Genomic DNA, 27,305 nt, shown 5'->3' on the forward strand with positions numbered 1-27,305 from the left:
TTCACAGAATGGCGCCATCTGCCGTTGATACAACTATTTAAAGGGAACCCCTTAAAGCATCGCTCTAAATGTTTGTTCCTCCGCAAGCCATTTGTAATACGGTACAATGGCAGTTAAACCAAACAAAATTATTTCAACATTCTTGTAGACATTTCCAAAAAGGGTTGTTTAAGGTGGTTCGATTTCTGGAAAATAGAGAAATGGGGCTTATTTAGACCAAAAGAAAACATGCTTAAAGCAGTTTATAAATTTAAAATTATTGTTTTTTTTTTAAACGGTTGTTTACGACATGTTTTAAACATAGTGCTTAGAACTATCAGAAGAAAATAGGGGGAAGTACGCTTCTAGTCAGCTTTGGAAAGGCGTCACTTTTCACGAATTTTCGCGCCAAAACGGTTTGGCGGGAAATCGCGGATGAATACATCGTTTAAAAAGTCATTTTTCTTAAATTGAACAATTGTAACATATTGCCCTTCTCATTCTCTGCTATTTGAGTTAAGGCGTATTTGCTTTCGTCGATTATAGCCGTGTTGAATCAAAACAAAAGTAGAACTACTTTTTCAGTTTGGTTTATTATGCGTAAAAAGGCGTTTTCGTGGGTCACACGACGACTTCTACGGCTCAAAGCTACAGATACGTACTTCCCCTATTTTCTTCTGGAACTATGTATGAAAATTACAAAGATAACATTGGGAACTGCGAAGATTATTTATTGGCTCCATAACCTTCATAGTATTCTTAAAATGTTTCTAAAGAAAAAATATTCACAAGAGTTTCCGTAGATAATATTTAAGTTATTTTGAACACCGTACTTTCAAAGCAAATACCTTGAAAAGTGGAGCATTCTAAAGATATTCCATTGATATTGTAAAAATATAGTTTGTCTCAAAAAGGCTAAGAAATGTCTTAAGATTATTTTTTAAATAAGAAGTATTGGTTTTGAAGACACGAAACTATTAAATAAGGAATTCACTATTAAAATAGGGGTACGTTCAGCAGGCTCATCGGACTCATCGATTAGTAATCGTTGACATCGGTTTCCTACTGTACGATTTTTCGCGTTTCCGGTTTTGACGTCACGATAGTCATCGGTTACTCACCGAAGTCATCGGCTGGAAGAGTCGGTTCATAGAGTAACCCACTCTGGATAGAGTGGAAGGCCCTATGGAAGCGCTTGAAACATTAAACCTAACGGGCCACCTTGTTTTCGAGGCGTGAATAAATATAGTCCGAAGAGCGAGGGTATTGTTTTTACAGTTTTTAAGAGTATAAACAAGAATGTATTTATTAATATTTAGGAAGAATGATTATGTTGCGACAATCGCCGTGCACGTTGAACGCCTTTCCCCCGTCTCGCGCGGGGGGAAAGACAAAACGTCACCGGCGTTTGATTTCCATCGCGTTAGGTGACGTAAATTTTAAGCAGCCAATGAAATACCGGGACTATTCGTTTTATTTTAAGCGGAGGAGCGTACTGGGGGGACCAACGGGTGGATTGAGAAAAAGGCTAAAAACCGTCTCGGCATAGACTTTCTCCCTAGGTATAAATAAATACATTCTTGGTATAAACTTACTTTTTTATCCAGATATTGTACATTACCTTTAGGCCAACTTGTTTATTTCACGCCTCGAAAACAAGACGTTGCGTACGAAAAGTGTTAATCGCTGATAGCCTTCCACTCTATGTGAGTGGTTTACTCTATGAGTCGGTTTTTCCGATGACTGACGTCATTACTGACGTAAAACTACTATAAATGCTACGTCATTTTAAAAACACTTTTGACTGAATAAAAGCGTTCAGCAACTTACGACGTCATTATGACGAAAAAGCTCATCGGTGGAAAATATCAAATCCATCGGGTTTTTTCCCGTTGACTGCTACTGAACGTGCCCTAGTATTAGGCAATATGTTATTTTTTTTAAATACGGTGATCTAATAAAACCCTAAATCTATTGAATTTAATTGGAATGTATAAGGCAATTATTTGTTTCATATTGAAAGCTAAAATACCTGTTATAAAAATAACGAAGTATCTAAGTTAAAAATGTTTTCTTGACAGATCCTAGTGTAATATCTATTTAAGTAAATAAGCTTTTTTAATTGAGAAATATCGAATTTTTGACCCCTTAAAGCAAGTGTCGGATCTAGGGGAAGTAGCTCTTTTTTCCACAGATGTCGCTAGCGTCGAAATCAAAACAAGATGCTGAAGCTACATTTTAACTCAAAAGGCGGGACATAAAAGTATGCTTCGCGTTGATTGGCTCGTTTGCAAATTTGACAATAACTTCAATTATAGTAATTGTTTACAATATATTTTATATGGGATGTATAATTTAGGTTAAAGTTCACTAAATAGAGTAAAAGTGGTCCAAATATAATACTCTATAACGGCTCTCTGACGACGTTATTGTTTCGCTATTTTGAATTTTAGCTTCCGTTCCCATTAATAGATGGCTCCACGCTCTCCACGAAAGTCATTTTTTCCGAAGATTCGGATAGATTCATGGTCTTCTCTAATAACAGGGGCCTTGTCATAATACAGGTGGCAATGATAGAGCCGACAGTTGCTTTAAGTAAATAAGCTTTTTTAATTAAGAAATATCGAATTTTTGACCCCTTAAGGACTAATCAAAATACACTCGCAATAAATCATTTATTTGGTATAGTAGTTTAATAATGAAAAAGCCAAATAGTATCAGGAAGGCTATTCCGTAAAAAATAAAATAAAATAAAAAAATTATCGATCCGTCAAAAATGGTAATGCGCATGTGGAGAAGGGGCGGATATCGAAATATCGAAGTAAGTAAGTTCAATTTTAAGTATTGGCAGTATGTTAGGCCAGCGGTTCCCAATTTTTTTTCTTTTGCTATGGAACCCTAAATTATCCACCTATTTCTGGCGGAACCCCAACTCATTTCTTTTACTTATCTTAAAAGACACTTTGACACAAACAAAGAGGACCGCGCTGCGTATTCTGCGAAATCCCGCGGAACCCCTGTGACCCTTCCAAGGAACCCCTGTGACCCTTCCAAGGAACCCCTGTGACCCTTCCGCCGAACCTTTTGGGAACCGCTGTGTCATAGAGTAACCCACTCGCATTGAGTGGAAGGCCCCATGGAAGAGCATGAAACATTAAAACTAACGGGCCAACTTGTTTTCGAGGCGTGAATAAATATAGTCCGAAGAGCGATGCTGTTGTTTTTACATTTTTTAGAGTATAAACTTACTTTTTTATCAAGATATTGTACATTACCTTAAGGCCAACTTGTTTATTTCACGCCTCGAAAACAAGACGTTGCGTACGAAAAGTGTTAACAATTTTCGCTGATTGCCTTCCACTCTATGTGAGTGGTTTACTCTATGCACTGTGTTATGCTATATTCGATATTGGAGTCAAATCATAAACTAAACGCGTTTATTTTTGGTGTCCAAGACTTAAATCGGCACCATCGACCGTATATCGAAGTATTTCATTAAAATCACTTACGTCGACATTACGGTGTTGGTCCATTTGATCGAAAAATGTGATCGACAGTCGATCATTATACGTTGCAATTGATCGAAATTCCATTTGATCGAATCCCATTTGTCATTTGTTTCATAAGATCGAACCTTCAAATGATCGAATACTATTTGATCGAATTCAAAAGTATTTATAGTACCAGTTGCTATGTTTTTATTTTACCGAATGTCAATATGAAGTGCAGAAGGAATAATGATGGAATAATTCATTGCTTTAACTGTATTAAGCCACAAAGATGAAGAAATTTTTACATAATACACTATATGATGGAATTTTTTATGACATCGACGATAACGGCCCGTTGTTTTTGATACAAATAAAAAGGGTCAGGTTAGGTTAGGTTAGGTTAGGTTAGGTTGATGTACGCGCGCCGTAGGTGCGTATGCACCGTTGCCTTTTCGATTTACTCCCAAAAACTAGTAGTTTTACCCTACAGTAGCTTTCGATCAAATTTCGTTCGATCAAATGCCATTCAATCAAATGCAATTCGATCAAATGGAAATTCGATCAAATGGGACCCGTTCGATCATTTGGGAATCGATCAAATAGACTCAAACCGACATTACAGATCACCACGATTTTGAATTTGACCAATACTTTAGTTTCATAATTCGATAGTAGCCTTTTCTGTCCACGCGCATTGTCATTTTTGAAGGACCACGATTTTTAGAATAGCCTCCCTGTGGTCTTTGTTCAAACGGCCAGAGCTTTGACCTGAGATAATACTTGCGTAGGTTAAAACCATTATTAAATATTTGTTAAGAGAATTGTCAAATCGACCAATATAAACATCCTGAAGGAACGCCTGGTCATTAACCCGATGTTGCAGCTCTTTCGAATCGCTGTTTGCCATCTGGAATTTGAATGGATTTCGTCAATCGATTATTAGCCTTGTCCACTTTATTTTCGTCGCAGTAACTGCTTATTTCGAGTAATTGTTCTCTATTTCGACCAGCGAGCTTTTTGCAAACTGCTCCAGACAGACCGTAGATTAGGTTTGATGTTCTAGAAATAAAAGAGCCATTGATAGTAATAGAGATGGAATGCGCTATTCGAATTCAAGCTACCTTTATAAATATTTTCTTTAAAAGCTTATTGAAGTTTATGGAAAGTGTACGGTTCTTATAGAAAAAAAAAGGTTTAATAAACGTATATATTAAAAATTTACCCAAATCTCGTTATATTTTACGGTATAGAGTTGTAAGTTTCCAATCAAAGTTCTATAAAATTTCTACGTACCATTTGTGTAGCATACTAACGTGGATTGTTGCATTTTGTAACACAGAGGTGTAGGAACGGGGAATTAATAAATATTTCTTTAAAATCTGCCTTATTTTAGTGTTAGTTACAAAGTTTAAACATTACTAAATCTTGGTTGTGTCTGGCCTTTAAATATATTCAGTTGCCTTGCCCTCTCTAGCAAGAATAGCCAATAACTACTCGATCTAGTGGTGGCTAGAGAGCGTTGTTGATGTCTTAGCTATAGGCTCATTCCTCATTGGCTATTTTTTCGGAACAATTGGAGTGAAGCATTGAGAACGTCATAGCAATCGATAATTTTAGTTCTGGCTCTACGACACTCATATCGTAGTAAGGCGATCCACGTACGTTCTATATTCATGGGTGTATATGAATACATTTATGGTGTTATCTAAATAAAAACCGTTCAGAATTCCCTTCACGTTACTCTTTCAAAATTCGTCTCAAGGCTACAGAGGAAAATCAAATGTGTATGGATCTCTTAAATGCAGTTTACAGTGATTTGTGAAATTAGGGGTAGTAATTGTTTAGGCTGTATTTAAATTCCAAATTCCCATTGGACAAATCTGCACTTCGGTATACGCAGACAAGGCCGTATTAAGGCATGTGCCAAATGTGCCATGGCACAGGGGCCCCCGATGTTAGAGCCCCCCATACCCGTATTAAGGCATGTGCCAAGTATGCCATGATACAGGGGCCCCCGAGGTTAGCCCCTCAGGGCCGTATAAAGACATGTACCAAGTGTTTCATGGTACAGGAGCCACCAAGGTTAGGGGGCCACCGTCTTCGAAATAACTTTTTTTCCCATTTCTTTTAATATTATCATTTGAACTCAAAAAAATAAGGTCTGAATTTTTTTAAGGGACCCAAAATCTACTTGGCACAGGGCCCCCAATAGTGTTAATCCGGCCTCTCTCACAGATACGAGTTTTTACCCTAGTTTACATAGAATCTTCTTGTGACGAATCTTGGCCACTAAGCTTGGAGGAACGTCTTCGGTTCCTAGTGGCAAAAATGTGCATGTCTTTGATTAACTATCAGATTGTATACTTTTTTAATGAGTTATTATTATTTGTATGATAGTTAGTCAAATCACTTTTGGTTACTTAGCACTTGCTATTAATTTTCCCTAGTTCACCGATACTCAATCGAAAATTCACGACTTACTTCAAACTTCTGTTAAACCTGGTGACGAAAATGTGATAATAAAAGATCCACCATAAATTTGAAATTTAATCCAGTACAACAATATTTTACTTGGATAACTAACGTAGCTAGCGCCACTGCACCAGTCGCCTTAGTCTCTATTAAAGCAACTGTCGGCTCTATCATTTCCACCTGTATTATGGAAAGGCCCATATCCGATTTTTCGAAAAAAAGCGACTTTAGTGGAGAGCGTGGTGCCATCTATTAATGGCAAAGGAAGTTAAATTCAAAATAGCCAATGATAACGTCGTCAGAGAGCCTTTGTAGAGTATTATATTTAGACAATTTATACTTTATTTAGTGGGCTTTAACCTAAACTATATATCCCATGTAAAAAATATTGTTTAAAATTACTGTAATTTATGTCATTGACCAATAGGCGTTTCCATAAATTCGCTACGACTGCCCAACTTGTTCTTGAAACTGTGCAGTCAAAACTATGGACGAATTCATTAGCTCTCTTTAGTGGGAAGCATTGTACAAGTTAGAAAAAAACAGTAAACAATTAGGCCACGTTATTTTATAGAAAGGCCTATTTACAAACGATCGAATCAACGCGAGGGGTACCTATAACTATAAGTACCCGCCTTTTGGGTAAAAATGTAGCTTAACTAACTTGTTTTGATAACGACGATAGCGACATCTGTTGAAAAAAGAGCTACTTGACGTCGAGCTGACACCCGCTTTAAACTTGGTGGCAGAAACATGGACCTAAATATACCATTTAAGCAATATGAAATAAATACCTTAATACCAAGACAGACAAATTAAACCTTACAAATATAATGAATGTCATGGTAATGAAATTTCTGTCCGTAGACATTTGACGGCGTTCGGTCCGACGGTGGACGGCATCGTACTTCCGGCGGAACCACTGCTGCTGATGAACGCGGCTGCCGGGATTCGAGAGGCTCCAGATTTGCACCCGCTCATGCCGCAACATCCCCAAGCCTCTACGCACGCCATGCAGATGATGTCGCTCCAGCAACAGCAAGAGCCGTCTTCCGTCACGTCGGCATCAAGTGAGTAGTCCCGTAATTACGGGTTTGGTCCCATTTCAACGCGTTTGATTTCACCATGGAGATCCCAAACTCAGTTCTTATAAGCCACGTTGGGCTAATTGAATTCATACCTAGTGACATCTTAAATAGTTAATAATAATATAATCAGCTAGGCTAATACCCAAGGCACCACCATAGGCTTAAGTTATCAAGCGACTTTTGAAGCCATTAATTCAGGTGGCCGGGTTACAATGCGTAGGAGGGTGGTGGAAAGCCCTTCACGCCACGCGAGCCAACAGCTCCCTACACTAACTATTACCGTTAACCTGAACAAGTTTTAATGGAAGGGGAAACCGAAGGGCTTGGGGGAAAACCCCTTTAACCAGCGGGGAGATAACTTGCAAACTCAACGCGAGTTTTCACCGAGTGTCACAAGCTGAAATCGAACCCGGCTCCTCTTGCTGCGAGGCGAAAGTGCTAACCACTCCGCCACCCCACCTATATCCCCTTAACGACATTATACCTAGTGGGTACCTAGTTCGGTGTACCTAGTGATATCATACCAAATTACATCCCCCTTAGGGATATCATAACTTGTGATATCGTACCAAGTGCCTTCCCCTTAGTAATGTCGTACCAATTGTATTCCCACTTAGGGATATCATACCAAGTGCCTTCCCCCTTAGTAATATCGTACCAAGTGCCTTCCCCCTTTGTAATATCGTACCAAGGGCCTTCCCCCTTTGTAATATCGTACCAAGTGCCTTCCCCCTTTGTAATATCGTACCAAGTGCCTTCCCCCTTTGTAATATCGTACCAAGTGCCTTCCCCCTTTGTAATATCGTACCAAGTGCCTTCCCCCTTTGTAATATCGTACCAAGTGCCTTCCCACTTAGGGATATCATACCAAGTTCCTTCCCCCTTAGTAATATCGTACCAAGTGCCTTCCCCCTTTGTAATATCGTACCAAGGGCCTTCCCCCTTTGTAATATCGTACCAAGTGCCTTCCCCCTTTGTAATATCGTACCAAGTGCCTTCCCCCTTTGTAATATCGTACCAAGTGCCTTCCCCCTTTGTAATATCGTACCAAGGGCCTTCCCCCTTAATGATATCTTACCATTTGTAGGTGCAAAATAGCTAGGTGGCGAATTTAAATATTGCGAATCTGGACCAGGTATAATTACCTAACTACCTTATATAATTAGATAGTTTTCAATAATCAAGGAATAACTCTGCGCATGGTTTGGTATAGAGCGAATTACAAAAATCAGGAATCGAACATGCGACACCAATTCCACGAGTTTAAGCCTTGACTCGAAAAATACTCGAATTTATGAACAAGATAATTTCGTCAGTAATATTTAAATTCTCAAAGAACCTCACTGATTCAGTGAGATAACGAGTTTTTCTTTTAAAATTTTCTGTTATGTTTATGTCATCCATTTTTTTACGCAACAGGGGTCAACCTATGAATTTGAAAATACTTGTTAAGTTTTACATTCGACGTAATTTCTCCTGGTGGTAATGCAGCCTTACACACTCCATCGGATAATCTAGGAATATAATACTGCGTACCTGGAACAGAAATTTGTATTCCCCCATCACGGACTCGCTGTTTTAGCTTCGGCAACGCGAGAGCTATACAATTTCGGACATACGAGCGTAGCGCCATCGTTAAAATAGGCGGAATTGTTTGTCTCTATAAATTTTGCCTACTTTTCATTCTATTCACAAGGATTTTTTGTACAAGTTGAAACCCGAATATTCTACCGGGATTCTACGAAACTAATTTCGGAGATGTTTATTTAATTTGAAGACAAAATAAATAAATCTTTAACAAGATTTTAAAACCGACACGCATTTCTAACCAAGTCCCAACGAACACGCGGACGAAATTTTGACTACGGTGTCCGCTAGGTGTCTCTAGTATCTTATGTCCGAATTCCCCTCATTGCCAGGACTATGAATCCCATATTTCCCCTCCAGTATTTCCATCCTCCTAGGGATAATGAATTTATTCATATTAAATCAAGAATGTAGATCATACATAGATCGCCTTACAACTATGTGGCGGTCGTTGAGACATGACTAAGATTATTGATTTTTATGACACCTTAAATGACGTTCGCCAATTGGTCTGTGAATATCCAAAGAGGAATCTATCTTGGTAGGCCACAGTAGGGCTGAGTGGTCATTGGCTATTCTATGGTCAATTGGAGAACTGTTCTCCTTGTAAACGTGGACTAGTTTCCGCTATCCAATAGTGCCAATGACGTGAGTCGGGATATAAAGTCCTGCCTACGCGACTGGTTGGAGGTTGGGAACAGTATAAATTTATTTATATAGGTGTATATAAATAAATTCATGATGGTAGAAAGATCTTAGCCCATAAGCTGTAGAGTGTTTCCGTAGCATCCCCTAGTGGTCGAGATATCAAATAAAAGTCGAAAATTGAACTAGAGATGGAAACAAAGGCAAATTAGGGAAAATTAACACAACCTCGGATGGGAAAACATTTGGTCTACGTAAATTATTTCGTTTTTCATTCAAAAATGTTTTATATCCCGATCTAATTAAACAGGATCTGCGTTTTATTTTATACAAACACAATGACTTTTTTTAATTGATACGGTGGATACTGCGTGGCGCTTCAGTCGATCCTGGATACGGATCCAGTGCACTATCCTAAACTCTTTCCTCCATCGTATACAGAATACAAATATGTTTTAATGTACTTCCAACAGATTATCAGATAATAGTTGCAAGAAAATAATTGTCATAAATCAGATTATTTGTCATAAATCAGATTATTTGTCAGAAATCAGATTATTTGTCATAAATCAGATTATTTGTCATAAATCAGATTATTTGTCATAAATCAGATTATTTGTCATAAATCAGATTATTTGTCATGAATCAGATTATTTGTCATGAATCAGATTAGTTTTCATAAATCAGATTATTTGTCATAAATCAGATTGTCATAAATCAGATTATTTTTGCATAAATCAGATTATTTTTATTTACCTTCAGATATTATTTCAGTTGATGTAGGTCAAAATGAAAAACAGATTGTTTAAACCCCGAAACTAATATGAATTAATAGTAATTAGCACTTTCACCTCGCAGTAAGAGGAGCCGGGTTCGATTCCAGCTTGTGACACTGGGTGAAAGCTCGGAACAACTCCTTCTGCGTATAGTTTGCAAGTTCTTTCCTCACTGTTTAAAGTCGTTTTTTCAGGGTTTTTCCTTACCATAAAAACTTGTAGAGGTTAACGGTATTAGTAAGTGTAGATAACTGTTGGCTCGCGTGGTTTGTCACCACCCTCCTACGCATTGTAACCGGGGCATCTGAATTAAAGACAAATAAAGTCGCTATATGTCTTGGGCCTAGGATGGTGCCTTGGGTATTAGCCTAGCTGATTGTTATTTTATATCCGAGAATTATGACCTGAATAATCTAAACGGTTGGCCGTTGGAAGCACTAACAGTTAGATAAACATTCAGAGTGCCCTACATGTGAACAGTCCATTGCAATTTATAGTGAAACTCTTCACCAATTATTGCATGGTCGGGCTTCCGTTGAATTCCAACGTTAAGATATTTATATCAAAAATCAAAATTTCAGCCAGAGATTCCAACAGTAGACCGGTTTCGCCCTTTTGGGGCTCATCAGTACGGTGTAGGAACTCTGGCTTTACTGATATCTTCAGATTTCCGAGTAAAGCCAGAGTTCCTACACAGTACTGATGAGCCCCAAAAGGGCGAAACCGGTCTACTGTTGGAATCTCTGGCTGAAATTTTGACTTTTGATACTAACAGTTTGCCTATAACTGCTGAAGTCTAACAAAACAGGTTTGAAAAAACTGAACAGCGACCGAAAACAAATATTATAAAAACGAGAGACGAAAGAAATCTGAAACACCAAAAAAAGGGCTGTCCTGAAAGACGATGTTTGTTATAACTTTGATGAAGGACATTACGGGGATACTATAAAAAGGAAAACCAACCTTATACTCGACGCCTGTAAAACTGTCCTAAGAAAGACACGAAAAAGAAGCGAAGTTGAACGCGAGACTTTGAGTTGACTGGACGCCGCAAAAGCAAAAACCTTTAACCAAACAAAACCTAGTTTCGGCGTTTTCCCATTATTAGATGGTGTCGTATGGCGAATATAACGTGGTCAGCCCCATAATTCATTGCGAAGCCGCCAAAGTAAATAGGGCAAGAAAGTCTTGTATGATGTCGGCTAGCGCGCAACGAGCTAATTGCGGGTGCAAATGCCATTTTAAGATATTGTTTCCTCACCCCACATCTAACAACTGCGGCGGTAAAAAGAAGTAATTTTTTTTTAAATTAAGGCAATACAAAATTTGTAACTGTTTACAAATATTAGGTTTTACGGTCTTTCACGCAGTTATTCATTTCAAATGCGAAAATATTTGTTTTTAATTAAAACTAAACAAAGCGCTATAATTGGATCGCATTGTTACTCAGAACTCTCTAGAGGAGCACTTATTAAAAAAAATAAGAGCGCTAGTTTCGTGCGTTTCTATTGGCTCTTTGAGTCACGTGATCTGGAGTCGTGACCTCGATTAGGCAGATTAAATCACGGTTGAATTGAATTGAAGTTTATCTTAATTGATGTCCATTTTTTCTAATTTTTACATTATAATTGATTATTACATCTACCTTTGCCACATGAACTTATTTGCTCGTGCGTGGTAGATTAAATCACGATTTAAAAATAATTATATTCCAAAAATTAGATCTTGATTAAATCGATTTAAACACTATTAATAATAAAAATAATAATAATCAGCTAGGCTAATACCCAAGGCACCGCCTTAGGCCTAAGTCATCTAGCGACTTTTAAAGCCATTAATTCAGGTGGCTGGGTTACAATGTGTAGGAGAGTGGTGGCAAACCCTTCATGCCACGCGAGCCAACAGTTCCCTACACTAACTATTAAGTGTATTAAATTGCGATTAAAAGATTAGATCATGATTAAAAGATTAGATCATGATTAAAAGATTAAATCAAGATTAAAAGATTAAATCAAGATTCAAAGATTAAATCAAGATTCAAAGATTAAATCAAGATACAAAGATTAAATCAAGATTAAAAGATTAAATCAAGATTCAAAGATTAAATCAAGATTCAAAGAATAAATCAAGATTAAAAGAATAAATCAAGATTAAAAGATTAAATCAAGATTCAAAGATTAAATCAAGATTAAAAGATTAAATCAAGATTCAAAGATTTAATCAAGATTAAAAGATTATTTCAAGATTCAAAGATTTAATCAAGATTAAAAGATTAAATCAAGATTAAAAGATTAAATCAAGATTAAAGGATTAGATCAAGATTAAAAGATTAAATCAAGATTAAAAGATTAAATCAAGATTAAAAGATTAAATCAAGATTAAAAGATTAAATCAAACTTAAAAGATTAAATCAAACTTAAAAGATTAAATCAAACTTAAATGATTAAATCAAACTTAAAAGATTAAATCAAACTTAAAAGATTAAATCAAACTTAAAAGATTAAGTCAAACTTAAAAGATTAAATCAAGTTTAAAAGATTAAATCAAACTTAAAAGATTAAATCGGAATAAAAAAATTAACACGATTTAATACATTTAATCTCATTAAATCAAGATTAAGTGCATTTTAAAAACACGGCCACCACAGCTAGAATATGTCTCAATCGCTTTGGTCCCATTCGACCAAAATCCCATTCGTTCGAAAACGATTTAACATTGAGTCCCAATCGATCGAAAATACCCCAATTGTGCGGTTTACAGCCCAATTTTGCCCTAGGGAAGTGAGAGACTAACCTAACCTAACCTAACCTAACCTTACCGTTAGTACACCTGTAGCAATTTTGTTTAGGCATAACGTTTTTTGCGTACCCTGCTATATCTCGGGGCAAAAGTAAAAAACAAAACAAAAGGTCCCAATGAACCGAATCCGCCTTTTGGGCTATATTTCGGAAACATATTGAATTCGGTCGAATGGGATTTCGATCGAATGGGAATATACCGTCTCAATCACACGCTCATGTCAAAAGAAATTTCAAAAAAAGATATTTTCCGTTCTCGCTTGGCAAATCCGTTGAATTTCAAATATCTGCGCAAGTGCCATCTACTGTCAGAAATGTATTTATTTGCCTTTTCTAAACACTTTTTGGGGTAAATGTAGAGAAGAATTTATGTATTTATACTTAACATACGATTATTAATCAACCAATTCTGTTTTGATTTTTCTGAGATATGGACAACTAGTTAGCTTCATCTATACACATTTTATATCTACTCTGCTCAAACATTTCCAAATCTATAAATTAAAACACTTCCAGTTTTTGTCTGGTTGCTTATCGTGACGTGAATGCTTGTTGAACGCCATAACGCTCAAAACCGTTTAAAAATGAATCAATCAAAATGGCGGCAAGCAGAAAAATTTTCTACGTGCGCGTGACCTTTATGATAGCTTTCCTATAACTATGGTGACGTCATAACCGGAAGAAGCAAAAATCGTTCAACAACTGTTACGGTTTTTCTGATGCATAATCGGGAATGAATCCGAAGGTTGTTGAACGCAGCCCAGGTGTCAGCTAGGAGCAACAAACGCAGCACCCCACACAAGGAGAACGCAACCCGTCAAAAGTCGTGCATTTTCTTGCGTAATTTTTTCATTGGTTAGACCCTTTAGCGCCTGCTGCCGTCGGAAGAGGAAAATTCGGAAATTGTCTTCCCCCCCGCCCGTAAAACGTTCAGTGTAAGGTTCGTCCAAATAAATTTGTGCACAACACTGCGTTAGCGTAATTAAAGGCTAGCGGCATTCTCCTTGTGAATGGTGCTCCTAGCTGTGTTCTCCTTGTGTTTGTTGCTCCTTGGTGTGTTCTCCTTGTGTTTGTTGCTCCTTGGTGTGTTCTCCTTGTGTTTGTTGCTCCTTGGTGTGTTCTCCTTGTGTTTGTTGCTCCTTGGTGTGTTCTCCTTGTGTTGTTGCTCCTTGGTGTGTTCTCCTTGTGTTTGTTGCTCCTAGATGTCACTAACTACGGCGACGCCACTGCTTTTGGAATGCGTGCTCCAGCCTCGAGGCCCTAAATGGGTCAGAGTGTGCAATAACTTGTGGCTTTACCGGGGAGGGCGGTGGCGCACTGGGAGATGTCAGCTCTGATCAAATAAACTTATCTGAGCCTCCGACTTTGGTCAGGTTTGGGCTGGAAACTAAACTTCGGCTTAGGCTAACGGAGAGGGTCCGTGTAAACTGGCCGCCTTGGCGGATTGGGTAGCCTGCTCTGGGGCGGCAGGACTCCGTGTGAGGGCACGGTAGTCCTGTTACCCGGCCGTTTGGAGCCCACCGGGATATCCGGTGCTAGCTGTGCCGGGTTATGTGGACCACTGTGTGCCCGTCGTTCCCCTTTAGGAGCTCTCTCCAAAGGGTCTGACTCTTTACCTACGTAGGTACGGTGTCGGCTAGAGTGGCTATAGCACCCACTCTTACTCCCACTGCTGTGTGCGAAGTGGGGATTGGTCCACCCATTGCTGCACCTTCTGCTGGGTTGAGTGGCTTGCGTCTAAGGTACGACCATCAGTACTCAGTAGTAGGATACTACTACCCATGCTGGATGGTTATTTATTTGAGGTGGCACGCTGATAAAGAGATGTTTTTTGTTCATTTGTGATCTAGTGCGTGGAGGACTGCGTCAAAATTTTGGCGTCAACGATGGAATGCCTCAAGCGGCTGCGTCATCGTCGCCACACAGCTGGGTGACGCAGGGAAGCTCTTGGTTCGGACACTACGACCTGCTCTTTGGGACCACTCGGGTCGAGTCTTACTTCCAGTTCTCAGCCCAGGAGGAGAGGATCGGCATTGACGAATCCAGGAGGGACCGCTTGCTGAGGACTTTGGTCCGAAACCTCTTCACTCATCATCTTCAGGTACTATTAAAATACAATGACCTTCCTCTTGTCCGAGGTACTTTTGTCTCATTTCGAATCTGGCGCTCCTCTCGTTTTGTGTTCATTTGAGATTGGAATTCGGCACTCCTCTCGTTTCGCGCTCATTTGAGATATGAATCCAGCGCTCCTCTCGTTTCGTGTTCATTTGAGATATGAATCCGTCGCACCTATATTTTCGCGTTCATTTGAGATAGGAATACGGCGCTCCTCCCGTTTAGTGTTCATTTGAGGTAGGAATCCGGCGCTCTTCTCGTTTCGTGCTCATTTGAGAAAGGAATCCGGCGCTCCTCTCGTTTCGTGTTCATTTGAGATAGGAATCCGTCGCTCTTCTCGTTTCGTGTTCATTAGAGATAGGAAACCGGCATTCCTCTCGTTTAGTGTTCATTTGAGATGGGAATACGGCGCTCCTCTCGTTTAGTGTTCATTAGAGATAGGAAACCGGCGCCCCTCTCGTTTAGTATTCATTTGAGATATGAATTCGGTGCTCCTCTATTTTCTCCTCTTAATGTTTTCTTAGCAAAAGGGTAAGACAGACTGCCTCCTCGTAGCCACAGGCTTTATCTCCCTGTTGGCGGACACTATCGCCCGTAAATCACAAAAGCAGAGGTTATAATTGCGCAAAGATATTCTCAGTTACCTAGAATTCATTGTTGCTGTGAGGCATCTGAAACCTGTTTGCCTTCTGTTTGTCAGATTACTATGAAGTCAGTTTAGTTTCGAGATTAAACTTCGTAGAGTTAAAATTGTTGCAATTTTTAAAATGAAAAGATTTTAATAAAATCAAATTTTAATAATACCATGAAGTTCTTCCAATTTAACTCTATTATAACAAAAAATGGTCCAGAAAATCAACACGTATGATTTAAACTACCTGGTTTTCATCTTGACCCATATCAACTGATCTGATAGTATCTTAACGTAAATGCAAATAATCTAAGATCTGCTCTATCGAAATTAATTGCTCAGTCAGATAAATCAATTTTTAACTTAGAATCGTTCGGAAATACTACAAATGACATTGGATATTATCGATTAATTTCCAGGAAATTTTCCTGACCATCGTAAATGAGTATACGGACTGGACGAAGCCGGTCCAACATCCGCTGACCATCCTGGACGGCACCTCGGACGCGCTGGGAGACGCCCTGGTGGTGGCCCCCATCACTCTGGTGGGCCGTCTGCACGCCATGGCTGCCGAAAGAATCGTTGGATCTGGAAGTCCCACGAACGGTATGTACACTTTAGGCTCATTTGGTGCTTACAACAAACCAAATCACCAATTGCATACAATGACTTAAGCATTTAAAACAAAGCCATTAGAGGTACAATTTTAATGGTTTTGTCCGTGCTAGATGGCGCCACCTGCTAAGATACTGTTAAACAATGTTTCATGTAGGAAGGATGAAGAAAGCTAATTCAGATAAAAGAAATGTGAAAAACTTAGTATTTTTGCGGGTTTTAGGAGACATCCCGAAGTGTAAACCACCGATTTAGTTCAAACTCGGGGGATTGGTAGACCTTCCTGTATCAATGTATCATGAAAAATCCTAAAGGGAATTTATTCAATGGGCAACCGTTTTGCCATGGCAACGAAAAATATTTTTGACAACAAAAAATTTAAATTTTCCCATTGAAAATAACATGGGATTCAGACCGATTCCTATCCCCCCCTGTGAAACATTTTAACAAATTTCAAAAATTCGAAAATGCCAAAAATAGAAAAAATAGAAAAAATAGATACAAATTGACAAAAAAAAACATCAAAACTGATCAACTTTTGATCAATTTGAGGTCAAAATCCCATGTTATTTTCAATGGGAAAATTTAATATTTTGTGTTGTCAAAAACATTTTTCGTTGCCATGGCAAAACGGTTGCTCATTGAATAAATTCCCTTTAGGATTTTCCATGATACATGAAGGGCTACCAATCTCCCGAGTTTGAACAAAATCGGTGGTTACACTTCGGGATGTCTCCTTTTAGTGACATCTATTGAGCCATCCAGGTCCTACACAGCAGAGCATTCAGCTGCTTTGAAACATTTAGCCTCCCTTATTTCGTTAAATACATTTTCTAATATGAACATAATTTATACGTCTTTAAGTTATGTGTTTATTTTACCAGATATTTGTTTGGTTTGGTTTGTAACGTTTATTTCCGTATAATATCATTTCATTAACTGTAATCAAGTTCGTCATTTACTGAAAACTCAAGCAATATTAAACTTGGTAAGCTAAAGCTATTTTATAGACTTAGAGTACTAAGTCTTAGTTTCGGAAATTTTAATCAAAGCTTTCAGATTTAAGGATATATTTTCGGGTTTTTTCTGCTGTATGGTTATAGTTATCACCAAAAAGTGAACTCCGTCAAACAATGTGACCGTCAAACCTTTCATTGCCAATCAGTATACTGTATATTCTTTGGACCTGTATATTTGGTGTTGACAAATATTAGTTATGTCATAAGATATAAATATACAAGGACCTATGAAAGAAAATGAGACCAAACAAACAGGTAACTCCACGTCTCCATGATGAAGATTTCGGCCCAATACTGCGTTTGTTTGTTCCCAGCTGAATTCGATCCGTTCTTCAGATAAACCATTTCATTCTCAAAACAGCTAATTCTTTTTTAATGATAGTCTGTTTCGCCAATGACAACATAAATCATAATTATCCTGGCTAAGAACAGAAAAAATTATTTGTTTAAGGCCTATTGAAAATTGGAAGCCTGTCAAAAGTAAATATTGAACTTACTTCGTCCAAATTATGATAAATTATCGAATTGTAAAATAAAATTGTCGATTATAAACACTAGTTTTGTTTCTGAAGATAGTTATTTTACAATCGTCTGAGATCTAAATGGGACATTAAACTTATCTGGCAATAATTTTGACATCCAATGAGATCAAAAAACTTCCTTTTACACAGACCAATTACCAGGTGAGCAGGGAAAAATTCGTAACTCGTGGTATCAGATCTGGGGGCTATTTTGTCAAAATCGAACATGAATTCGATCTCGATACCCTATACCATGTCGAGATCGACTTCAACAATTTGCTTTGATTTATGCTTATTCGAAATCTTTACAGAATACCATTCGTCGAGATCTCAAAGTTTGAAATCTAGTTTTCGATCGAACATTGGATTTCGAATGTTTACCGAATAGGTTTCCTGATCAATCAATAACGCAGCCGTGTTCGATCCCAGCTTTTGGCTCTGGGTGAAAACTCGGAACTAGAGAGCTGCAGAGACCAAATTTAGTCATACTGTTCCTATCCATTTCCGAAACACCAAGTTAAATATGCCACCGATTCCGCTCCGAAATATTACCGTCTTAAAACACTATTCCGATTTCGCTCCGACCTAAAGCCCTTCAAATACACCCTACCGAAATTTGGCGCATTTTATATACCCTTCCCATTCCGCTCCGACATTTAGCCCTTTAAATACACTCTACCGATTCCGCTCCAAAATTTGGCGCATTTTATATACCCTTCCCATTCCGCTCCGACATTTAGCCCTTTAAATACACTCTACCGATTCCGCTCCGAAATTTGGCGCATTTTATAAACCCTTCCCATTCCGCTCCGACATTTAGCCCTTTAAATACACTCTACCGATTCCGCTCCGAAATTTTGCGCATTTTATATACCCTTCCCATTCCGCTCCGACATTTAGCCCTTTAAATACACTCTACCGATTCCGCTCCGAAATTTTGCGCATTTTATATACCCTTCCCATTCCGCTCCGACATTTAGCCCTTTAAATACACTCTACCGATTCCGCTCCGAAATTTGGCGCATTTTATAAACCCTTCCCATTCCGCTCCGACATTTAGCCCTTTAAATACACTCTACCGATTCCGCTCCGAAATTTGGCGCATTTTATAAACCCTTCCCATTCCGCTCCGACATTTAGCCCTTTAAATACACTCTACCGATTCCGCTCCGAAATTTGGCGCATTTTATAAACCCTTCCCATTCCGCTCCGACATTTAGCCCTTTAAATACACTCTACCGATTCCGCTCCGAAAATTTGCGCATTTTATATACCCTTCCCATTCCGCTCCGACATTTAGCCCTTTAAATACACTCTACCGATTCCGCTCCGAAATTTGGCGCATTTTATAAACCCTTCCCATTCCGCTCCGACATTTAGCCCTTTAAATACACTCTACCGATTCCGCTCCGAAATTTGGCACATTTTATAAACCCTTCCCATTCCGCTCCGACATTTAGCCCTTTAAATACACTCTACCGATTCCGCTCCGAAATTTTGCGCATTTTATATACCCTTCCCATTCCGCTCCGACATTTAGCCCTTTAAATACACTCTACCGATTCCGCTCCGAAATTTGGCGCATTTTATAAACCCTTCCCATTCCGCTCCGACATTTAGCCCTTTAAATACACTCTACCGATTCCGCTCCGAAATTTGGCGCATTTTATAAACCCTTCCCATTCCGCTCCGACATTTAGCCCTTTAAATACACTCTACCGATTCCGCTCCGAAATTTGGCGCATTTTATAAACCCTTCCCATTCCGCTCCGACATTTAGCCCTTTAAATACACTCTACCGATTCCGCTCCGAAAATTTGCGCATTTTATATACCCTTCCCATTCCGCTCCGACATTTAGCCCTTTAAATACACTACCGATTCCGCTCCGAAATTTGGCGCATTTTATAAACCCTTCCCATTCCGCTCCGACATTTAGCCCTTTAAATACACTCTACCGATTCCGCTCCGAAATTTGGCACATTTTATAAACCCTTCCCATTCCGCTCCGACATTTAGCCCTTTAAATACACTCTACCGATTCCGCTCCGAAATTTGGCGCATTTTATAAACCCTTCCCATTCCGCTCCGACATTTAGCCCTTTAAATACACTCTACCGATTCCGCTCCGAAATTTGGCGCATTTTATAAACCCTTCCCATTCCGCTCCGACATTTAGCCCTTTAAATACACTCTACCGATTCCGCTCCGAAATTTGGCGCATTTTATAAACCCTTCCCATTCCGCTCCGACATTTAGCCCTTTAAATACACTCTACCGATTCCGCTCCGAAATTTGGCGCATTTTATAAACCCTTCCCATATATTAGATTCGTCCTTCTTTCGTGTAAGAATAAAGAAATCCGGTCACTTTTAACGCTTGAAAGGTCTTCTAACCATTCTTCTTTATACGTCTCCATTTTGATTTTTAAATACCAACGCCTAACATAACGACTTGACATTCGCCTTTCTAGAAAAATCTAGACAGCTGACTAAGGACGCGAAAATTGGATTGCACTTTACGATATCACGCATGCGCGAGGGAGATATTTTACGTCCCTTAAGCCAGTGTTGTCAGATTGTCTGAAATTTCCCATATTGTGGTAAATTTTGGGATGCATTTTGGCTCTGTGGGGAAAAGGAAATTATTTTTCAAAAACGTTGATTTTGTGGGAATTTTCAGGTCTGCCGATTTTTAAGAATAATAATAATTATAATAATCAGCTAGGCTAATACCGAAGACGCCACCTTAGGCCCAAGTTATCTAGCGACCTATAATTCCATGAAACAGGTGGCCAGGTTACAATGCGTAGGAGGATGGTAGCAAGCCTTACATGCCAACAGCTCCCTACAATAACTATTACCGTTAACCTCTACAATTTTTTATGCAAAGGGGAAACCGAAATACTCGTGGGAAAATCCCTGTAACCAGTGGGGCGAGAACTTGCAAACTCAACGCGGAAGGAGTAGTTCCTATTTTCTTTAAATTTGAGTATCAATAGAAAACTGTGTACTTTCGTGAATCTTGGGATTTTAAAAATAATATGAAATAGGCGCCACCTAATACTTCAATCAAACACTGCTTAGGCCTAACAAGCAAAATGTATAAAACTATAGCATATGTTTTCCGTTGGTTTTCGCTGGGGGCGGGGCTAAATTGGGGTGTGGAAATCCGTGGGAAATTTATTATCCAGTAATGGAAATTTCGAGTTTCGAACATTGGTAACACTGCCTTGGGCCAGCTCAAGGAACCCCACAAATTAAGACAAGTTTTAAATTGAATGTATTCATTTCAACCATGAATATTGGAGCTATATCATTACCCGTTCTACAACCTGGTGCTAAGATGAGCTGTGCTTTTCTGCGTTTTACGAAATCACTTGACCCAATCAGGACTGAGACAGGCATTTGTCGTTGATTCGATCCACAAAACGTTTAAAAATGACTCTTTATTTTAGCAAAATACCTGTACTTAAACAAAATTACTGGATAATCATAAATAAAGGAATTTATAATTTAAATAATAATAATAATCCGCTAGGCTAATACCCAAGCCTAAGTCATCCAGCGACTTTTAAAACCATTAATTCAGGTGGCCGGGTTTCAATGCGTTAGGAGGGTGGTGGCAAGCCCTGCGTGCCACGCGAGCCAACAGCTCCCTACAATAACTATATATAACCGTTATCCTCAACAAGTTTTAATGGAAAGGGAAACCGAAGTACTCGGGGGAAAACTCCTTAAACCAGTGGCGAGAGAACTTGAAAACTCCGAGTTTTCACTCAATGCCACATGCTGCGATCGAACTAATCAAATTAATATTCTTACCTATTTTCGCTCAATCAGAAAGATGTTTATTTAAATATTAGAAAAAAAAATTTGCGCTAAGCCATGGCACTGAAAGCTGGTCAAGTTTCAAACCGTTGACCTTCAATACAATTTTTGAGTAGCTCCGCGTGACCAACGTCATAATAACTAACCCCTCCCATCCTAGCGACTGAGGCTAGACTACTAAATATTCACGGTTGAAATGAATACATTCCTGGTTTTACTGATAAATGTCTATGCGCTCGGAACCACTTCTTCCGCGTTGAATTAGTAAGTTATCTCCCAGCTTGTTAGAGGGGTTTCCCCCCGAGCTCTTCGATTTCCCCTTTCCATAAAAGCTTGCTTAGGTTAAAGGGAATATAACCTGCAAATCAATCTTCATGGAAGACCCCTTCAATTTTTCAAATTACCCTTTACAGTGGCGCCAAACAATTCTTAAGCCAAAGGCAAGAGCGGCTAGAGCCGCAAACGTTGGTGTTCCACACCAAATACCTGAGGTTATATTCCCTTTAAAGGGAATATAACCTGCAAATCAATCTTTATGGAAGACCCCTTCAATTTTTCCAATTACCCGCCAAACATTTATAAAGTCAATGGCCAGAGCGGCCAGATCTGCAAACGTTCGTGTTCCACATCTCAGGTTATATTCCCTTTAACTTTAATAAAAGTGTAGGGAGCTGTTGGCTGGAAGGCTTACCACCACCCTCCTACGCAATTTCACTAGTTGACTTATGCCTGTGTGGTTTCTCGCGTATTAGCTTAGTTGATTATTATTATTATTTTAATTTTCATTATATCTGAGATTAACGTTGGATGTTCGTTTTCAGAAAACCAGAAAATTAAAATATAATATTTTGACTAATTAAATAATTTGCGGTTGATGATAATAAACAGGTTTCGCCAGCGCTTAAGAAGGGTAGCTGGCTTTGCTGGTCTTTTATGTAATTAAAACAGAAAAAAATCTAACTTGTATAAAATCAAATAATTAATTAATAAATCGAAAACGCGAAAAATCGTAGTAAAGTAAGAAACGGTAATGCACGTTACTGAAGCTCGCACTTGAAACTTATAAAATGGGGATTTAAAGCAACTGGCGGCTCTATCATTGCCACCTGTATTATGAAAAGGCCCCTGTTATTAGAGAAGGCCATGAATCTATCCGAATCTTCGAAAAAAATTACTTTCGCGGAGAGCGTGGAGCCATCTATTAATGGGAAGCTAAAATTAAAAAAGCGAATCGTCTATAATGGCTCTCTGACGATCAGAGAGCCATTATAGAGTATTATATTTAGAACACTTTTACTCTACTTAGTGAACTTTAACCTAAATTATGCATCCCATATAAAATATATTGTAAACAATTACTATAATTGAAGCTATTGACAACTTTACAAACCAGCCAATCAACGCGAAGCATACTTTTGTGCCCCGCCTTTTGGGTCAAAATGTAGCTTCAGCATCTTGTTTTGATTTCGACGCTAGCGACTTCTGTTGAAAAAAGAGCTACTTCATCTAGAGCCGATACTTGCTATAAGTAGAAACTCTCGCCGCTAGTGGCGTGACCCAACCAGAGATCCTCTAAGTAGCCAGCGCGTGTTTCTCGTCGTCAAAACTACCAATGAAATAAATACACGTTGTCAAGACTACCAATGAACTAATTAGACCCTGTCTGTTTAGGGTATACTTCCAATCTAAACCATCGCGTTTTGGAAGGGGAGATGGCTCTGTTTATAGTAGTTATTTTATATTATAAGTTTTTAGTATCTGTTCGAGATTATGGAGGTCGAGATCGCCATTTTAAAGGTCGTCATTTCTATTTTCAAGGTCGAAATCGCCGGTCTATAATTGTAATTTTTTTATTTTAAGATCTTAATATACTTTCGATATTTTGGAGGTGGTTGAGACAGTGCCCAGGGCCGTTTTTCCTTTCAGGCGCCCCTAGGCTAATAATGTCAGAAGCCCTTTTTCATATGGCAGGGAATTTATTGAATACTTTACAATTAAATTGAGATAAATATACACGGTGTTTTAAAAGGTTATGCAAAAAAAATTAAGGAGTTGTAGGGGTGAGTTGAGAAGTATGCCTGTTTTTTCCCAATTTCCTACGATGAGTTAAAAGAGTGCCAGAGAGCTTCAAAGTAAGGCCTACTAGCCCCTGGAAGTAGGCTGCAACACGCGGGGAACATTAAGGTTAGGGTTCGTGTAATAGGTAAAAAAGAAATTTGTAAACAAATCGAGGTAACCAGCGTAAAAAGTAAACTTAATCAGTATTTAAAGTCCCTGCTGCGTGGTTTTGTGCTCGTTGCAGCCTACTTCCAGGGGCTAGTAGGCCATACTTTGAAGCTCTCTGGCGCTCTTTTAACTCTTCGTAGGAAATTGGGTTAAAAAGCAGGCATACTTCTCAACTCACCCCCTGCAACTCCTTCACATTTTTGCATAACCTTTTGAAACACCCTGTATATAAAGGGCTGGACAGTGCCCCTCCGCAGCGTGGCGCCCAATGGCCTAGCCCTACCTAGCCCAATGGCAGAGATGGGTCTGACAGAGCCTCAGCCTCCTCTTGGTATAAAGGCGGGTCTCGTAAGGCAATAGCCTCCACCCTCCTGCCCATTCATGTAGAGCCTTCAAAGGTTACCTAGCACAGGGCATCCAGTTGCTTAAATACAGCATTAATTTTCAAGATTGATATCCAGTGCCGGATTAAGTACTAGGCCTACTAGGCACTTGGCTATGGTCCCCCACCAACCGAAGGCTTCCACCACTGATGAAATCAATCTCTTTTTCACTGATTCTGTTGCTTTATTATTTGAAAAATCATTATTATCGTGACATAAGCTCAGCTTCAGGAATAGTAATAGAACTTATTATTATATATTACAAAGTTGTAATGCATTATTTTTATTGATTTTATTAAATCTTAATGAAATACACTCATGAGTATTCCAAAATATATAATACGTTATATTACTGTTACCACCATGACAAAAACCAGTGCTTCTATTCAGCTTCAGGACACGCGGGTTTTTGCGTTTTTATGCTTTCCTTACATAGGCCCCCACCAAAATCTGCCTAGGGCCCCACACGAGGGGTCGGACATTCCCAAAAAAAGCGTACGGGATTTCGAAATCTCTGCGATTTCGCGATTTCGTCGGAGATTTCGCGGTTTCGTCGGAGATTTCGCGATTTCGTCGGAGATTTCGCGATTTCGTCGGAGATTTCGCGGTTTCGTCGGAGATTTCGCGATTTCGTCGGAGATTTCGCGGTTTCGTCGGAGATTTCGCGGTTTCGTCGGAGATTTCGCGGTTTCGTCGGAGATTTCGCGGTTTCGTCGGAGATTTCGCGATTTCGTCGGAGATTTCGCGGTTTCGTCGGAGATTTCGCGGTTTCGTCGGAGATTTCGCGATTTCGTCGGAGATTTCGCGGTTTCGTCGGAGATTTCGCGGTTTCGTCAAAGATTTCGGGATTTTATAAGATTTTGCGATTTCGTCATAGATTTTGAAATTTGGTCAGATATTTTGAAATTTGGTCAGGGATTTCGCGATTTCGTCGGACATTTCTTGAGAAGTGTACGGGATTTTGTACAAATGTCCGACCCCTCGGCCCCACATCCAGTAAATCCGGTACTATCGATATCACCAATGTCATTATCGGTGAAGGTTTCTTGTTAGATTCCATTTACCCGGTTAAGTTTACAAAGCTCATAAACTGCTGGAATTTCGTCTTGACAATTCGCGATTTTTGAATCTCCTTAGCAGTTTAGGAACTTATCCCTTTGGCCGCTATTGTAAAGTGTCCTACATTCTTCCGTGTTACCAGGAATTTCGGTCGTCGCTTATATCTAAAAAAAGTCCATAATTTTCAGGACATTCTCAAAGAAAACCACCCGGGTTTCCAAGTTTCGCCAGTGGAGTCGGCGGCAACACATTCTCCTATATCTTTGGGCACCAGACCGAAGAAGGGGACTTTTCTCATCGCGTCGGCTGCGTCCACGGGGAAGATCTGGCCTACGTCTTCGGCGCTCCTCTCCTGTCCGTGTCGGCCAACAACAACCACCTGCACCATTACGGAAGAAACTACACTAAACAGGAAGTGCAACTATCGGAAGCGGCCATGACGTATTGGGGAAACTTCATTCGATACGGGTAAAGACATTCGTTTCTAATTATGATCGATTTAAGCCTTGGCTATAATGAGTAAGATAATTACTTCTTGGATTAATAACATTGAGTTAGGAATAAATAGAGGTACAACTAAATCTGGCTGGAGCGGGACCAATTTCGTTCAATAAGGAGACTTTATCAACTTTATAGTTCTACCGTGGCGGCATCTGCCTCTAGTGGTGGCAACTATATTGCAATTGAATTTTTTCGCGAATCTGATGCGAAATTGAAATGTATGATTACTCGTAACAAACAAACCTTTGAAGTTGTTTAAAAATAATTTTATTCTGTCAACACGATCCTTTTTAACTCAAGTTACGGTGAGTTAGCTAATAATTATTTATTTTTAGCCATATAACTTTACAAAATATAGATGGCGCTACCGCCTAGTTATAAAGTTGAATTTCGTACAGTCTTCTCAGAACAGGTCCCGCGTAACCATGGCAACCGAAATTGTAATTGTAATTCTAGCAGTATTATTCCCAATTCAATGATTAATAATATGACTACTGGATATAGCACTCTACCTCCGCTACAGCGACAAGAGCTTTGGCGCATGCGCGAAATTTTGAAAATAACGTTTTCGCGCACAGAAACGTGAACTTACAGGGGGACGTGTCTCTAGGCGCACGAAAACACTCTAGAAAATTTGTTATGTTAAACCATGGACAGTAAATTAAGAGGACAGGTTTTCGATACCCTTCCACAGTGCATTTTATTTATCCCCGCGTCGTTTGTACCACGTAATCTTAAAATTTCAAAATGACAATCTAATGCGGTTGATATTTTTATGTAATTTTTAATTTTGGTTTTTTAATTCATTAAAAACTATCAACTGATATTTAGTATATCATATTTAATCTATAAAAACGTGAAAAAATACCTTTTGGCGTAAAAATGTACTTTGTGTTTATCTTTTTTCTTTTTTGGAACAGTATCGTCCACTCTTAGCGATACTTGTTTTTTTTTTCAAATAACCTTGCACGACTCCCTTAGTGTGAATGGTTTACGGGGGCTAAAAACCAGGCTTTTTACCGTTCCTCTAAAATCTACTATCGATGGTTAAACCTAATTTCCAAATTAACAAAAAAAAACACATCATCATATATTGCTGTAGTTGTTATTATTAAATTTATTACCAAAAGATTCAGAATTTGAAAAATTTCCCTTGTGTTTTCTGTTTGAAACCCCTTCTTGGGGACTTGAAATTCCCAACTCCTCATATGTATTCCATAAATTCATTATTTTAACAACTACCAATTGAAAAACGTTAATTCACTACCACATCAAATAAATAAATCTAGGAAACTTACCAAAAAATCCATAAAACAGCATAAATCACATTAGAATCGAACAAAAAAGGTAAAACAAATTTTACGCCTAACAAGGCTGCATATTATCTGTCCCACTCAGACGCGAGCGCCGTGGTACGGATGTGGGCATTATGAGAAACGCCTAAATGAAGAAGTGCTATATCCAGTAGTCATACTATTAATCCAAGCTTCCTTCGACCATGGACCAAAATTTTAACGGGACTCACTGTTCCCGATATTTTGACGCGGTAGGCGTGGCCTAAATCGGAAGG

At 38.9% G+C, this 27,305-nt stretch overlaps 1 protein-coding gene across 3 annotated transcripts in view; it reads left to right on the top strand.

Annotated features, from left to right (window-relative positions):
* Positions 1-27,305, top strand: part of LOC149949776 (neuroligin-4, Y-linked-like) — a 213,109-nt gene that overhangs the window by 154,669 nt on the left and 31,135 nt on the right. For all 3 annotated transcript variants that reach the window (XM_090169294.1, XM_090169295.1, XM_090169296.1), the window contains exons 5-8: positions 6,810-7,012; positions 14,687-14,937; positions 16,002-16,188; positions 25,423-25,702. In XM_090169294.1, coding sequence (XP_090025420.1) covers positions 6,810-7,012; positions 14,687-14,937; positions 16,002-16,188; positions 25,423-25,702 — 921 coding nt within the window. The remainder of the gene's footprint in view (positions 1-6,809; positions 7,013-14,686; positions 14,938-16,001; positions 16,189-25,422; positions 25,703-27,305) is intronic.

This window comes from Leiobunum rupestre, chromosome 3 (genome assembly GCF_980474605.1).
Source record: "Leiobunum rupestre chromosome 3, qqLeiRupe1.1.hap1, whole genome shotgun sequence".
Lineage (NCBI taxonomy): Eukaryota > Metazoa > Arthropoda > Arachnida > Opiliones > Sclerosomatidae > Leiobunum > Leiobunum rupestre.